This window comes from Cricetulus griseus, chromosome 10, assembly GCF_003668045.3.
Source record: "Cricetulus griseus strain 17A/GY chromosome 10, alternate assembly CriGri-PICRH-1.0, whole genome shotgun sequence".
In the NCBI taxonomy this organism is placed as follows: domain Eukaryota; kingdom Metazoa; phylum Chordata; class Mammalia; order Rodentia; family Cricetidae; genus Cricetulus; species Cricetulus griseus.
In genome coordinates this window covers 1,804,087-1,818,871 of record NC_048603.1, presented here as the reverse complement: position 1 = coordinate 1,818,871, position 14,785 = coordinate 1,804,087, and the positions used below count along the sequence as shown (strand labels likewise).

At 41.6% G+C, this 14,785-nt stretch overlaps 1 protein-coding gene across 4 annotated transcripts in view; it reads right to left on the bottom strand.

Moving 5' to 3' along the window:
* Positions 1–1,236: 1,236 nt before the first annotated feature.
* The window catches only part of Samd12 (sterile alpha motif domain containing 12), a 432,434-nt gene continuing 418,885 nt past the window's right edge, over positions 1,237–14,785 (bottom strand). For all 4 annotated transcript variants that reach the window (XR_004771266.1, XM_027431413.2, XM_027431412.2 and 1 more), the window contains one exon: positions 1,237–9,694. Coding sequence is in view for 3 of the 4 variants with exons in the window: in XM_027431413.2 (XP_027287214.1) it covers positions 9,672–9,694 (23 nt within the window). In the remaining variant the exon portion in view is untranslated. The remainder of the gene's footprint in view (positions 9,695–14,785) is intronic.

Genomic DNA, 14,785 nt, shown 5'->3' with positions numbered 1-14,785 from the left:
ACATGTATGCAGGAAAACAAAAAGAGGGAGACCAATTTAAGGTGGGGGAACAATGGAAGGAAAGGAAGAAACGAGAACGAGGCAAGAAGAGAAGGACTAATGGTCAGGGGTGATCCCAGAAATGATAAGATGAGAATTTGTTTTTGGTGTGGGGGTATCGTTTCAGTATCATCTCAGAGACTACACAACCAACAAGACTGCCACAGTAACTGTTTTCAAACTACGTCCTGGGGAACGGAGAAAAATGTGTGCTTGGAGCCAGAAGGGAAGCAGATTTCTACCTCCACTCAGTGAGTCAGCCTCAAAGGTTATCACGGGGGTTCGCTTTGGGAAATGAAAGCAACAATAAACACCTGTGTCTTTTTGTGATGCAGGTCGTTTCCCATCTGGAAAAGATGCTTTGCTTCAGCTCTCGTTGGGTCAATCCATAGTCAGTCAACTCCTGGTGCTTGTTAAACAAGGAGATTGAAAGTAGCAGTTTAGAGCAGGTAAAACCACCTCGTTTATATTTGGTGTATCTTATTATTCTGGAAATTATTTAAGTTTCAATAAAAATTTGGAATTCATATATATTTGGTAATATATGTGAACGAGCAAGAAAACATATGGATGTTTGCTGGGGTATGCCAAGACTTATGCTGAAGGTGTCTGACAGTGCTGGCTTTTCACTCCAGGTAGGTGTTATTTGAAAGTCTGTACCTATTGATAAGAGACAGATTTCTTATACTTGTTAACCACCTGAAAAGAAATGCAGACAAGAGGTATTGGGAAATGCCATTGTCTATGCTATGGTGGCCATTTAAGATTGTCCACAAGAACCAATTGGAGAGCCAAGATCTTTAGTCCCCTCCTTTCTCTGATGTGTCACCATGTCTGAGGATGAAGAAACAGTGGCTTTTGTCCAGAAGTGCTCAATACTCAAATTCAATCATTCAATAGAAAGCAACACCAATGGTGAGATTCAGCATTGGGGGAATTCTGTGTGCTGGGAAGGAGGCCACCAATTCATCGCATATACATTATTTCTCCAGGAAACCCAGCATAATTGAGGACAATTTTCCACCATGAATTGCATCATTAGCTAACACAGGGAAAGTGAAATGCTGTTAACTTTTCCTTTCCTTCTACAAAGCTGATGAGCTGAAGAAAATAGAAATGAAAAGTTTAATGCTATTTTTTTTGCATTTGCCAAGGCTATATGTTGAACATCAGAATGAAAACACTTTCACACGGTAATAGAAATCCCACATTTTAATACATTGCCATGCACATAGGAATCGAATAATGCCGAATACAAAATAGTCAAATATACAAAATGATAAAGCTGATTTTCAAGCCTGATAGGGAGCATGCTCGCAGATATAAGTGGGCAGAAATCTGGACAGTTTTATTTTCATCAATTTAAAAAGAATCACGCCCCTTCCCAGACTTCATGAAGAAAACCCAAAATAGAAAGAAATATTCTAAGAAAATATAAAGGAGACCCAAAGGGAATTGGCAAGTTGGTAGCTGCTCAGGATACATAGGTCAGTGGCTCAAAATTGTGGTGCACAGTAATTCTTATGTTTAGAGAGAAATGTTTCTAAACATCTGATGCCGAGGAGCCCAGGCATGGGGGCATCCAACGGAAAAAGGCACTCTTGTTTTAGCCACATAACTTGATTGTGTCTTTCTAAGTCTGGGCCTGGAACCCTTTCTAGAGTGAAAAAGAAAAAACAAACTGTGGGGCAAAAAAAGAAAAGAAAGCAGAACAGTTGTGGGTAATGGATAAGGGAACTTCCTTTTAAGTGAACCAGTCTTGGGAGAACAACATGATTAAGACCGTAGCTTTTGCTATGCAGTTGAGGGAGCTATAATGTCTAGTCTATAATGTCTAGTCTCCATAGATTAGTACGGTATGAAGTGTGCTTTTATGTCCTGATGGACTAGTCTTTTTTGTTTTTCCAATCAGATTTCTTCCCTCGAACTTGGTTATTTCTGAGGAAAGGTCTTTTCTTTTTTTTCATTTTCATTTTTGTAGTGCCTGGGATTGAACCTGGGTCCTTACATATGTTGGGCAAGCACTCCACCACTGAACTGTCCCCTCCACCCCCTCAGACTCTGTCGAGCTCATTGCTGTTCTGTTTAATTTACACCAAATAATGTCCCCCTTATTTCTTTCCTGGAACAAATGCTAACATGCAATAGCACCTGATCATGGAAATCTGCCACACCTGCATAATTCTTCATGCCCTCAGCGTGCCATCTGCACATGCTCTGTGGCCTTGTGCAGTCTGAAGGCCTGTCACCATCTCTTCCTGGGTCGCCTTCTCTGAACCTTGTGGAGGGGATGGAGATAAGTGGATGCCATCCCTGAAGGCTCCGTCATCATCTCCTGTCTCTCAGAAAAAGCTTGTGTGTGTCTGTGTCTGTGTGTGTTGGTGACTGTATGTCTCTCTCTGTGTGTCTTTGTGTGTGTATATGTCTGTGTATGTGTAACTGTGTGCTGGTGTCTGTATGTCTCTGTGTGTGTCTGTATGTCCAACCATTTGTGTGTATGTGTTCACACACACATGTAAAATACCATGCATTACTTCTAATTCTTCCCTTTCTTTTAATCTCAGGGTGAAGGCTTGGTAATAATAGTTTTTGAAGAAAAAAAAAACCCCAAAATGAGGAACAGTATCATTAACAAAGCCCGTAACCCAGTTTACCACAGCAATTATCCATAAATATGTGGTATGGGACAACTTTACCCGTTAACTCCTGCTAGTTCCCAAACAACCCTGTCTGCTGAAGGAGAGAGAGCATTCCAGAAAGGCTAAGGCCCAAAGCCCCCCAGCAATTGCTATCCATCACTCCCCCATTCTTGAATTCCGAATAGTTCCTTCCCCTTTATCAGCAACGGGCCAATCTCTACAAAGTCCTAAGTACAACGTAAGTATATAAACCACAGCAGATCAATAGTTTCTTTTCTCAGGTGCTTTTTACTGCTAATCTGGAATTTTGTTATAATTGATCTTTTCTAAAATTTCGTGTAAAGGTATTTAACTTAGTGCCTAATAATATTAAATAGTTGGATTAACTAGAGCTACTGGAGTGTGGCTCAGTGGCACAAGAGTTCTAGAGGAATGAGTTTCAAAACATTCCTGCTGCTTTGGTGTTTCAGCAGTCCGGCTTCTGCTTTCCTTATCACTGAGTCCTGCCATGCGAATTAACAGGCCCGGTCTTATTCAGTTCTCTGCAATGCGAACTTCTTCTACTAGCCAAATCCTAGGCTCCTCCAGCATGGCATTCTTAGGACAGTACTTTTGGCTGGCAAAAGAAAGATAGAAGGAGGTATACTATGCAGAGCCCCACCATTGCCCAGTGTGAGTAGAAGCCCTCCTTCCCGTGTGTGTGTTGGGGGGGGGGTCAACAACGCTGCAGACGCTAAGGCTTGGGAGTGTGACTCATGGGTAGAACACTTGGCTAGCATGCCAGAGGCCCTGGATTCAAATTCCAACTTGGTTAAAAAAAAATCCAAACAAACAAGGATGAAACGAGGCTCTAGCAATTTGAACATATATAGCCATCAGCAACTAGCATGACCTTCAAGGTTTCCATCCATAACCAGGGGTCTTTTTAATTGATTCATTTTTTCGAGACAGAATAGTCTCAAAATTGCTATGCAATCCAGGATGACCCTGAACTTTTGGCCCTCCCTTGCCTCTTTATTTCAAGTGCTGGCATAGCAGGCATGTACCACTCTACCTGGTTGAGGTGCTATGGACCCAACTTAGGGCTTTGTGCAAGCTACGCCAACATCACTAAATCAATACCATCCCCAGATCCACCAGAGACCTTTTTAGAAGGACTGGCACATGTTTTATTTCCTCAACAGATATATGAGGAAACATATACTTGTCTTGAATTAACTGCATGGGATCCAGACAGGGGATTGCCCAAAACTGTCTGAGGTCAGCTCCCAATGTGGTTAGATTGTATGCAAGTATGTATGTATGTATGAATGTATGTATGTACATATATGTATACATATGCATACATATAATTGATTCAACAATATTCAAACCCACTTAAATTCCAAACCCTACTTTTGTATTTATGCTTGAACATGCAGTCTACCTAGTGTGTTTAAATGGTCCTTCATGGTCTTGGTGCTGCTTTAGAAGCTGGGGTCACTTCTCAGGAGTTGACAACAGAGCATGCTCAGTTTGTAGGTGGGAGAGAAGTAACCTCTAAAGTGCCCATGATACTGAATTGGAGGAAAAATTTGCTTTTCCTTCCCGGGTGAAATAATGATCTATTACAATAAGAATTCTTGCTATAAGTTTTTTTTTAGCATAAAGTATTTTAATATATTTTTATAGAACTTGAGAAGAGGCTGGAGTGATGAAATGCAAGTCTACCAAACCAATTTGTGTGTTATTTAAAATACTCAAAACTGTAATTCTGCGTTTGATAACTATGTCTATGCTAATATGGAAAAACTGTGATTCAACTGTTTGTTTCCTTTGATCTGAATGATTGAATTCTAAAAGGTTGTGGACATGATGGCAGGCAACCAGCACTCTCCAGTGTTTCAGTGATTTGGTTTAAGTGTGAGCATCTACAAGTTGGGGAAAATTTCTTTTTCTTCTTTTTTTTTTTGGGGGGGAGGGGGTGTTTCCAAGACAAGGTTTCTTTGTATATACCTGGCTATGCCTGCTCTGTACACCAGGCTGGCCTCAAACTCAGAGCTCGACCTGCTTCTGTCTCCTAAGGCATTTGTTACCACTGCCCAGCTCAATAGATTTTGTAGCATTTCTGCAAAGCCACTATGCAAACACTAGACACTTTATGCAGAAAGGTTCAGTTCTAAGGTCTTTTGTAAGGCTACTAGAAATTTCTGAGGTTTGGAAAAAAAACAAATTGATTGACCCAAATCTCCCAAACCATTAGTTCCAAAATTTGAAGATATTGTGTGATCAGGAGGAACGTCAAAAGACCAACAACGCTGGTATCATTATGTTACTTGACTTGTGATTCAGCGTGAGTCCTGCCGCCAGTGACTTTTAAATGGTAGTCAGTGTAGCTTACTGGTGTCTTTTAATGCTTGAAATAAGTACGAAAGGGCATTCTGATGGGAGAATTCTTGGATGCTTATGGTTCTCAAGTAGGCTTATTTGGTAAAGGAAACAGCTTTATCAAACCTTGATAAAGGTTTCACTGATTGGTAGAAGTCGTTTCTTTTTCCTTTGGTGTGGAACAGAGGAGCGGCACTGGTCTATGTCTGATGCTCTTTCTCTTTTCCTTTTCATCACCTCAATTCCATGCCACACATTTTAGAATTTAGAAATAGCACTTGTCCATTCCCTCTTCCTCATCCAGGATTTTGCCTCTGAAACTAAAGAGATGGACAAAAGGTGTCGTCACTGATACTGACCTTGGAGCCACCTTCAGAGAGGAGGTACACTTGGTCATTTTTTTTTTTTTTTTTTGCCTCACCCAAAGCGTTCAGAAGTCTATTCTGTATCCCAGCTAACAGACATCACCAGAAGAACATAACCGAATCAGCCTTCTTTTACCTTTAAGCTCTCAGAAGTTCTGTCTATTGGTAAACCAGAGTTCACAGGACCATGCTCTGGCTCCAGGATTAGACCCAGATCTAAGGGGCTTGAGGCGAAGGCTTGCCTGTCTTTGAAGTACAGTCCTCAGCTGTGCTCAAGTACATCTATCTCCTGGCCTGCCCTCTTCTCTAATCCCACTGGCTTTGTATAAATGATCACCACTGGCCAGTGACTTTCTGGAGAAGAAAATGGGAGCCCCAACTGCTGCTTGGGCAGCATCAAAGTCAAGCTTAAGACTGAATTACTAGTCAGGACAGGGGAAAAAACTGGTGAGGACTATGTGGTTCTGTCTGAGTTCTTTATAGAATGCTTGAACTATACCTAGAGCACTATGTGAAAGAAAGAGGAGAGAATTAAAAAAAAAATCACACACGCATAAAATAAATAGAAAAGTGTGGGGGGGGAAGGGGCCGTGAGAGAGGTGATAAATAAAAAAAAAACCCTTTAAAAAGTAAAGATATTTTTGTCACTTTCAAAGATTAGATTTTGGAGTCTATGGCAGCTTTAAATCTAGTTGTTATGTAGCAACATTACTCAAAAGAACACAGAAGAAAACATGACAAAGAATGAAGCTGCTAATGCATGGGCAAGAGGTTTGGATTAAAAAAAAAAGTGTTAGGAGTGTCTTGAAAACTTTACTTCCTTGCGACTTTTATTGTTGCTATCCAAAACCAATTACGTGATATTTGCAGACAAAGAAAGCATTTAGGCTGTGTGGGGTGGATCCATTAGAGGGTCTTGTCCTTAGTTTATATTCACAGGTATCCTTGATATTCCTTCCCCATTGAATGTTAGAAATGGCCCATTTCCCTCAGCGCTGAGGACTCTATGCCTCTGTTTGGGCAGCTGCAGAGTGGCTCTGGAGAGTACCTAGCATGTTTACCCGTATTGTGGAGGTAGAAATCGAATTGGTGGGTAGACATGTCTCGGAGCTAGCGCAGGGATTTGAAGGTAAGCCACGTCCCATAAAGAAAGTTGATAGGGCCCCTATCCCTCCTAGGAAAGTCTCAAGCTACTGGTGCAATCTTGTTTTTGACCCCATCGGAAGAACTATGATGCTCTGCATATTTAAATTTGGTTTTGGATCTGAACAGAGCTAATCCCCTCAGCACTCCGAAGAGTCTGATAATTATTCATTTTGGTTCCTTCCCAAGAGTGAGTGTTAGTAGCACAGATTTAAGAGAAAGGAAAAACTTAAGCCTCAATCATTTACAGTCTTTACATATTAACACATTTACCCCTTAGCTCCTCATATCTCTTTTCTTCCTAAACAAAACCCACCACAGAGATGCCTGGATTTTTGGTAGGTAAAATTTCACACTCATTTGCGTCGCCCCCCAACACACACAATGAAGCAAGAAGTAACCATGAGGCAATCTCATGGAGAATCTCCACACAAGGAAGCTGAAGGCGGTGAATGAGATCATTTCTCCATTTTTCTGGTTTTGCTTGTGCATGCACAGATTTTATGCCATCATGTTTCCAAACCAATAACGATTTCAAACAGAGGTCGACAGTTTGGAAAACAGTGTGGGCTCATATGCAAATAAGTAGGTAGTGCCAGGCATTAAGGCTTTTTTTTTTTTTTTTAGTGATACTGTTTACAACTGGGCTCTTTAAGGGCCTTTATTTTGCCCTTTTTCATTTCCATCTTTACCCATTAGCTTTCAGTAACGTCACAGTATTCCTTTGACTCAAAAAAAAAAAAAAAAGAGGCAACTTGTTTTTAATTGTTCAGATTATTTTGCAAAAGCCAAAATAACAGTAGCCCATGATCACTTTGTGGAATCTGCACCTCATTGTGCAACCAGTTCTCCAAGGGTTTTAGCAGGAGTCTCAGAGCATCACCGACTACACCAGTTAATTCCCAGCTCCGAGATCTCAGCACCTGGCAGGGTTTATAGGATTCATTAGAACCAATTCAGGCTCTTTAGGAGTAGTTACAGGATTGGCATTTCAGAGAATCCAGCATAGTGGTAAATGCTAGTGTCTATAGAAAGGAGAGACTGGGGTCAGCTAGCAACTGAGAGCTGCTGTGGGAAGCTCTGCTCAACCTAGCTGGCTGTCTAGCGAGGTTCTCCATGTGTTCTGAAGCTGCCCACTCATTCGGGAATGGGACCTGCCTGATGTCTGTCATGAAGGTTTTCCTATATCTCTCTGGCAAGGGTGGGGGGGTATGAATGTCTCAATTGAATTTGCACTGTGGGACAAGAGAGAAAGAAATAACTCAATAGAAGTAAGTAGAAGAGCGTGCCTTATATACTAGAGTTGGCCCAGCATGGTTCTTGGCACATGGTGGTCCCTCAACAGATGCTTGCTGAATGAAAAGGAGGAGTGAAGGGATGCATAAACCCTGCTGTTGGAACTAAGACAAAAGGATGGGTCGTAGGGCGGGAACATTGGCAGCCTGGGTTTAGGTTACCAGTTTAGAGAATTGTGGTCTGTTTTTGATGGGTCTTTGGTGATCGAGGAAAAGTCCAGATCTCATGGTGGCTACCATTTCTCTGAGTTCCCTATCAGGAGGCCCTCCTATAGCCCACATCTGACAGAATGTGTGTCATTCTGTGGAGAGATATCCTATGTGCTTCCCATTCAGGCCTTTCCACCGCCTGAGACCCCAAGTGGAGACAGAGAATGAGTGCTTGGAGACAATGCAAAAGTCTTGCTTGCTTATGCTGGAAGGGTACCAGAAATTGTTACATCTCTTTTAAATATTAGTCTCTGATGCCTAATGCTCTCAGGTTAGGTGAGTGAGCACTCATAACACACTTTGCTGAGGTTTTGATTCAACCAAGTTTCAATTTCCAGGGAAAGGATGCTAATGTATCACAAGGGGCAATCAATATGAAAGATTACTTCTCTAGTGTTCAGGAAAGCAACCACTGAATGGACAGCTTTCCCAGAACTGTGCTTTGTTGTTAGACAGAATTAAAGAAAAAACAGTCATATATACATCCCAGGAAGTATTAATAGGGAAGAAACCTCGTGTGGGCTCGATGTTTTACTGCTCTAGGCACACAGGGTGGGTTGGGCGAGCGTCATTTGATGCTTCTCTCCAGAATTGTGACTTAAACTTGACCTCTGGACGTTTTCCTAAGTGTGGAAGTGGGACCACTAAGGAAGGTTGCACTCTGCTTCCCTTGGCATCAGTCCACAATGGTTTTTGTGTTTGGAAGATCTCCGCTATAGAAGAAGAGTGTATGCATCGGCCAAGGAGCAGCATACTGTACAGAGTGTCATGATGTCATGTGTTAAGTTGTGCCTGGGTCCAAGGAACCAAGACTTCAAATAGTCCAGTCACCAGGCTGGCGAGGGTCTACTTCCCTTTGTGCTATAAGTAATCCAGTTATCCAGTAAAGTGTCAGAAAGTGAAATCTAACAGTATTGTGGCCATATTTACACTGATCTACCACAGACAACTGGGAGGCGACTAGGAGTGGAGTTTGTCTTGGACAGTCTGAGCCAGAAATAAGACAAGGTTTGTAAAGAAAAGAGAAAACATTTGTTTTCCTACATGGACCAAATGTGCTATTTCATCTCAGTGTAGCATTCTCATATAAAGTGCTTCAGCGTTAGACAGAACACCTTTGGACATTGTAACTAACACAATCAAGACACGTTTACATTCCTACCAGGGCATAACATTGTGAACCCTTCCACTGAGACTCTTGTATTTTTTTTCTAAGACATCATGCCATCTGCACACTTAATGAAATAATCCAGTAGTTGCCATGCTAAAACAGGACTTCTAGTGAAGGGCACAGACAGAGCCCAAGGGGAACTTGAGTTATGCACAGTGATGAAAACTGGAAGCAATTTTCCAGCTAATGGTCTGCCAATGGCCACTTGGAACGAGTTGGCGATATATGTTATGCACCTCATTTGACAATCCACTGCAAACCAAGAATTTTTTTTCTTCCCAAACTTCATAATCTTGACTGAAGGGGCATTTTCTCAGTTAATCCAGTTAATCTGTAAGTGCTCCAAGGATCTCTTCTGGCAGTACCATGAGTAAGTCTTTCTCTGGGGAACGGGCCATGCTCATTTCCACTGGCAGGACAGCAGCTTGCAAGGCTAACGTGTTTATGGAGAACCCTCCACTGAGGCTGCAAGAAGGGAAAAAGTGGGGGGGGGGAGAAACATGGTTAGCGATTTTCTTTATAGTCTGAACATACCAGCCTGTAACAATGATCTTATTTAAAGAAACCCTAACACCTTTAGAGAAGAGAGAAAGGGCTTGCCAAGATGACGGTTACTCAACTCAGGATGGATTACTAGCAGCTTGCCATGAAACATCCTTGCACCAGTTGGCAAAACACAGAAGACGCCCATTTCACGAGCCAGGCCACACTGCCTGGAATAGAGGGCAGAACTGGGTCTCTGGACTTGGCATCCAGCCCCTCAACAGGGGTGCAGGCTGGGAATCCATCTCATTTTCTAGAGCTGCACGCCTATACCAGCCCCGGGGGCACTATGCATCTGAAAATGGCACAAGAATGTGTGTGTGTGTGTGTGTGTGTGTGTGTGTGTGTGTGTGTGTGTTTTCATTCATTAGGAATTCTTGAATAAAATCAAGAAGGAAATATTTAGCAGTATGATTAAGCGCTCCTGAGTTTGCACACTGAAAACCAAGTGGGATTGAGGCTAGAAAGAAAAAGTCATTCAAATCTGACTAGAGATTAGAACTATATGAACTTCAGTCCTCCTTTGGACTTTTGGAATTCTGGAATAGATATGTTATCCTCATTTAACTTTCTAATTTTTCCATTATTTTATCTGGCTACTCCACACACAGTTCTCCACACACAGGTATAGTGGGAAATTACCAATACAGTAGAAATATAAGGGTATTTAAAAGGGAAAAGCCTTATTACAGAGCGACCTAGCCAGGCGGTGTGGCATCCGTCTGTATGCAAGCCAAAAGGGGTGAAAACTGAAAGTGAAACTCAGCCAACTCAAACTCTTACTCTACGTCACCCTGACCACACCTTCGCAGGCGTGGTCAGGCAGACCTGTAGCCAGCTCCTAAGCAGGCGTGGCTACAGGTTGCCCTACACACAGGTCCTCAATAACTGATTATTATGAGTTTACATGAATATTTTTCTAAGAATTCAACATTAATTTTTTTTAATATACATAAAATTATTGAGCAACAACAGGAGTTATTGATGGAAAAGAATTCCTAGGTCTTTGAGTCCAGGTGGCTTTACAAAATACAAGAAGATTCAAAATTTGCAAGCAAGTGTTTGATTAAAACTTGTTATTTATGAGAAAAATGCAAAACAAAAGGTCCTCTGGTAATTGGTATATTAAACATCAAATAGTCACACACCCTTCTCATAAGGTTGCAATGTGAGCAGAATGTTAATATTTTGCTCATGGCGTTGTAAACTGGAAAATAACATCCATTTATTTAAAAATCATTAAAAATTTATATCCCCTTATCTCGTGATCCCCTTCCTAGGCATGTACCCAAAGGAAAAATATGAAAAATGAAAGAAGCTATGAGCAAAAATCTGTAACCTAGAGGTTATTTATACTACAGGAAAAATTGGAAACAAGTCTATTGTTGCAAATTTAAGTTAAGCAAATTATAGTACATTAATACGGTAGATGATTAAAAGCCCATTAAAAATAATACTAATTTGGATGATTATATGGCAACAGGATAAACAGTTATGATATGCTATAATACACAACATAATGCATGCATAAACTAATGGAAAGTGAAAATGGAAAAAGTGCTACTAGTTTTGTTATGGAAATATTTTGCAAAACAGTAAGAAAAATTAGGATCACCATGTGCTCATTCCTGAACAATATTCCCTAGTGTATCATGGTAGGTTGACATTCACCTGAACTATATAGAAAAATAGTACTTTGTACTCTCATATGGGGATGATACTCTACTGTCATTGAAAGGGAGAGAGTGAATAAAGTGGGGAAAAATAATTCAGATCACCCTACAAGGAAGCCATACAGCCCTGAAGTTCAGCACAGATTTCATGCAGATTGACACAGCATAGCACAATATTCTTGAAGTTGTTGTTACCATCAGATCTGGGAGCTGTATGTCCTTGGAAAAAAAAAGCCAAGGAAATAAAATTCAAACAGAAATAATGACAGTTAAAGACTGAGCCCTGCCGAGTTACCAGACTTAGACGTTTTTGTGGAAATTGTAGTCAGGTTTATCATTCACATAGCTGTGGTGTCTACGTGGGCTTCCGAGAGCTCGTGGAGGGCAGATGTGCCTGATTTGTATTCATGGACTTCATCTTAGCCTATTATACTTTAATGCTTCTTCACCTTTAGTGACCAATACTCTTCTTAGGAAAAGGAAAAGCATCCCAATTTCACAAACAAGGAAGTCAAAGTCCCGAGTGGTTCTAGCCTAAGGTTACACAGGTCACAATGGCCCAAGTTATATTCAAAGATAGTTGTGCCCTACCCCTAGTGATGTTAAAAGTGTAACAGGTTGAACATATAAAATACAAGTGCCCAGAGTCTTTTCACTCCCCTCTTTCTTGGGTGAGATTCTGTATTTACCCACAAGTCCAGTCAGCATAGTGAAAGGTGATGATAGGCAGGGCAGAAAATTTGAGTAGAAATTAATTAGTATTTGAATGAATTGTGAGGTGTTCTCACAGAACACGGACATGGGCCGGGTGTTGGTGGCGCACGGCTTTAATCCCAGCACTCGGGAGGCAGAGGTTGGCAGATCTCCAGAGCAAGTGCCAGGATAGGCTCCAAGCTACACAGAGAAACCCTGTCTGGAAAAACCAAGAGAGAGAGAGAGAGAGAGAGAGAGAGAGAGAGAGAGAGAGAGAGAGAGAGAGAAGAAAGAAAGAACACGGACATGCAAGGCAGTAGAGGCCACAGACAAATTTTCAGGATTGACAAGATGTTGGGACATGGCTATCGTAAGCAGGATTCTTGGCAAGAGAAATGGTCAAAGGAGGAACCCTATTGTGGCACAATGTCTTCTTCATCGTTCTACTATATCAGTCGACCTTCACTGTTCATTAATGCTTCCTGAAGTTAGCTACAGCCCTTAAAAATTAGGATCACCATGTGCTCATTCCTGAACAATATTCCCTAGTGTATCATGGTAGGTTGACATTCACCAGTACTATATAGAAAAATAGTACTTTATACTCTCATATGGGGATGATACTCTACTGTCATTGAAAGGGAGAGAGTGAATAAAGTGGGGAAAAATAATTCAGATCACCCTACAAGGAAGCCATACAGCCCTGAAGTTCAGCACAGATTTCATGCAGATTGACACAGCATAGCACAATATTCTTGAAGTTGTTGTTACCATCAGATCTTGGAGCTGTATGTCCTTGGGGAAAAAAAAACAACAAAATAAAAATCAAACAGAAATAATGACAGTTAAAGACTGAGCCCTGCCTTTGTGTGGAAATTGTAGTCAGGTATGTCGTTCACATTGTCTACGTGGGTATCTTTTAGCTGAGTCGCCACGTTGTATTAGGCTCAGCCCAAACAAGAAGTCACTATTTACTCAAGTTGGATAATAAGACACTTAGTTAAATTAAACTTGAACCTAAACGAGGAATGGTAGTGCCCACCTTTAATCCCAGCACTCCAGAGGCAGGCAGATCTCTGTGAGTTCAAGGCTATCCTGGTTTAACAAGTGAGTTCCAGGACAGCCAGGGCTTCTCAGAGAAGCACTGTCTCCAAACAAACAAACAAACAAACAAACAAAAGAAAATAAAAAGAAAACAAAAAACCCCAAAAATAAAACTTGAACCTTAATCTTTTTATCGCATATGTTCAATGGTGGGCTTTTCTGTCATCACTATAGATTTTTCTTAAATGTGATTATTTATTGTGTCTGTTTCTATATGTATATAGGCATGCACATGTCACTGTGAATGTTTGAGGTAGTTGGTTCTCACCTTCTGTCGTGTGGGACCTGGAGAGAGCGCTAAGGTTGTCAGGTTTAGGTGCGCATTCCCATAGACTATGCCCATACTCAGCCATCTCTCTGGCCCTCACTCGATATTTTTGTCGTCAGTCCTAGAAGTAATAGTTCAAAAGCTACATAAAGCAAGCTGGAGTGGTGGCTCAGTGGGTCAAGTACCTGCCACTTGAGCATGAGGGCCAGAGTTCCTGAGCTCAGACCCCGAGCGCCCACATAGAGGCAGTGTTCTTTGCTAGGCATGGTGGTTGCGCGTTTTAATTCCAATACCCAGGCAGCAGAGGCTGGCAGTTCTCTGTGAGTATGAGCCCAGTCTGGTCTATAAAGCAAACTCCAGGGCAGCCAGAGCTACACAGTGAGACACGATTTCAAAAGTGACAATAAAAAATGAATAAAGCCTTGGTGTGTGGTGTGCATTTCAGTGTTGGGAAGTCAAAGGTAGGAGGATCCCTGGAGCTTTCTGGCCAGCTAGTGTAGTTAATCTATGAGCTCCAGGTTCAGTGAGACCCTCTCTCACAAATAAGATGAAGATCAATAGAAGAAGACATGAAACCCCAGCCTCTGGCTTTCACACATGTGTGCACAAGCATGAGGCATGTGTCCACATGCATGCCCTAGGTGAATGGGGCTGAGGCTTTGCTTAGTTGGTACAGCAGCTTGCCTAGGATTAATGAAGCCTGAGTTTAGGTTCTAGCCCTGCATAAACGCACACCTATAATCCCATGGGGAGGTGGAGACAGGAAGATCAGAAGTTCAAGGTCATTCTTGTCTGTATAGTAGTTCGGAGGGCTAGGGCTACATGAGACCTAGTCTCAAAAACAAAGAAACAAAATAAACATAAAAATAAAAAAATTCCACATTTGGTCAAATGCAAAATATTGGTTTGCATTTGGCACCTCTGGCTCTGTTAAGTGGAAACGGAACATCTTTCATATGGTACCTGCTGTGGGCTCCAGCCCCCCTGTGCTACCCCTGAGTCCTTCTGCCTCTCCATTTTGACTGCATGGTTCTGGACTATGCTCTAGCTTCTTCTTCTCAGATTTTTATTTTTGTGTACCTCTGACACCATGAATACCAACCCCTCCCTCATTCAGGACCTTCTTCCTCTAGGGGCCATGTTCTTCATGAACCTTTCTCTCTTCCTAGACACAGTTAAGAACTCCCTCTTGGGTGTTAGTATGGCTTCTTAAATGTTTACCACCAAATTCTCAATAAACACTTTGTTTAATATAATTATACACTCCCCACCCCC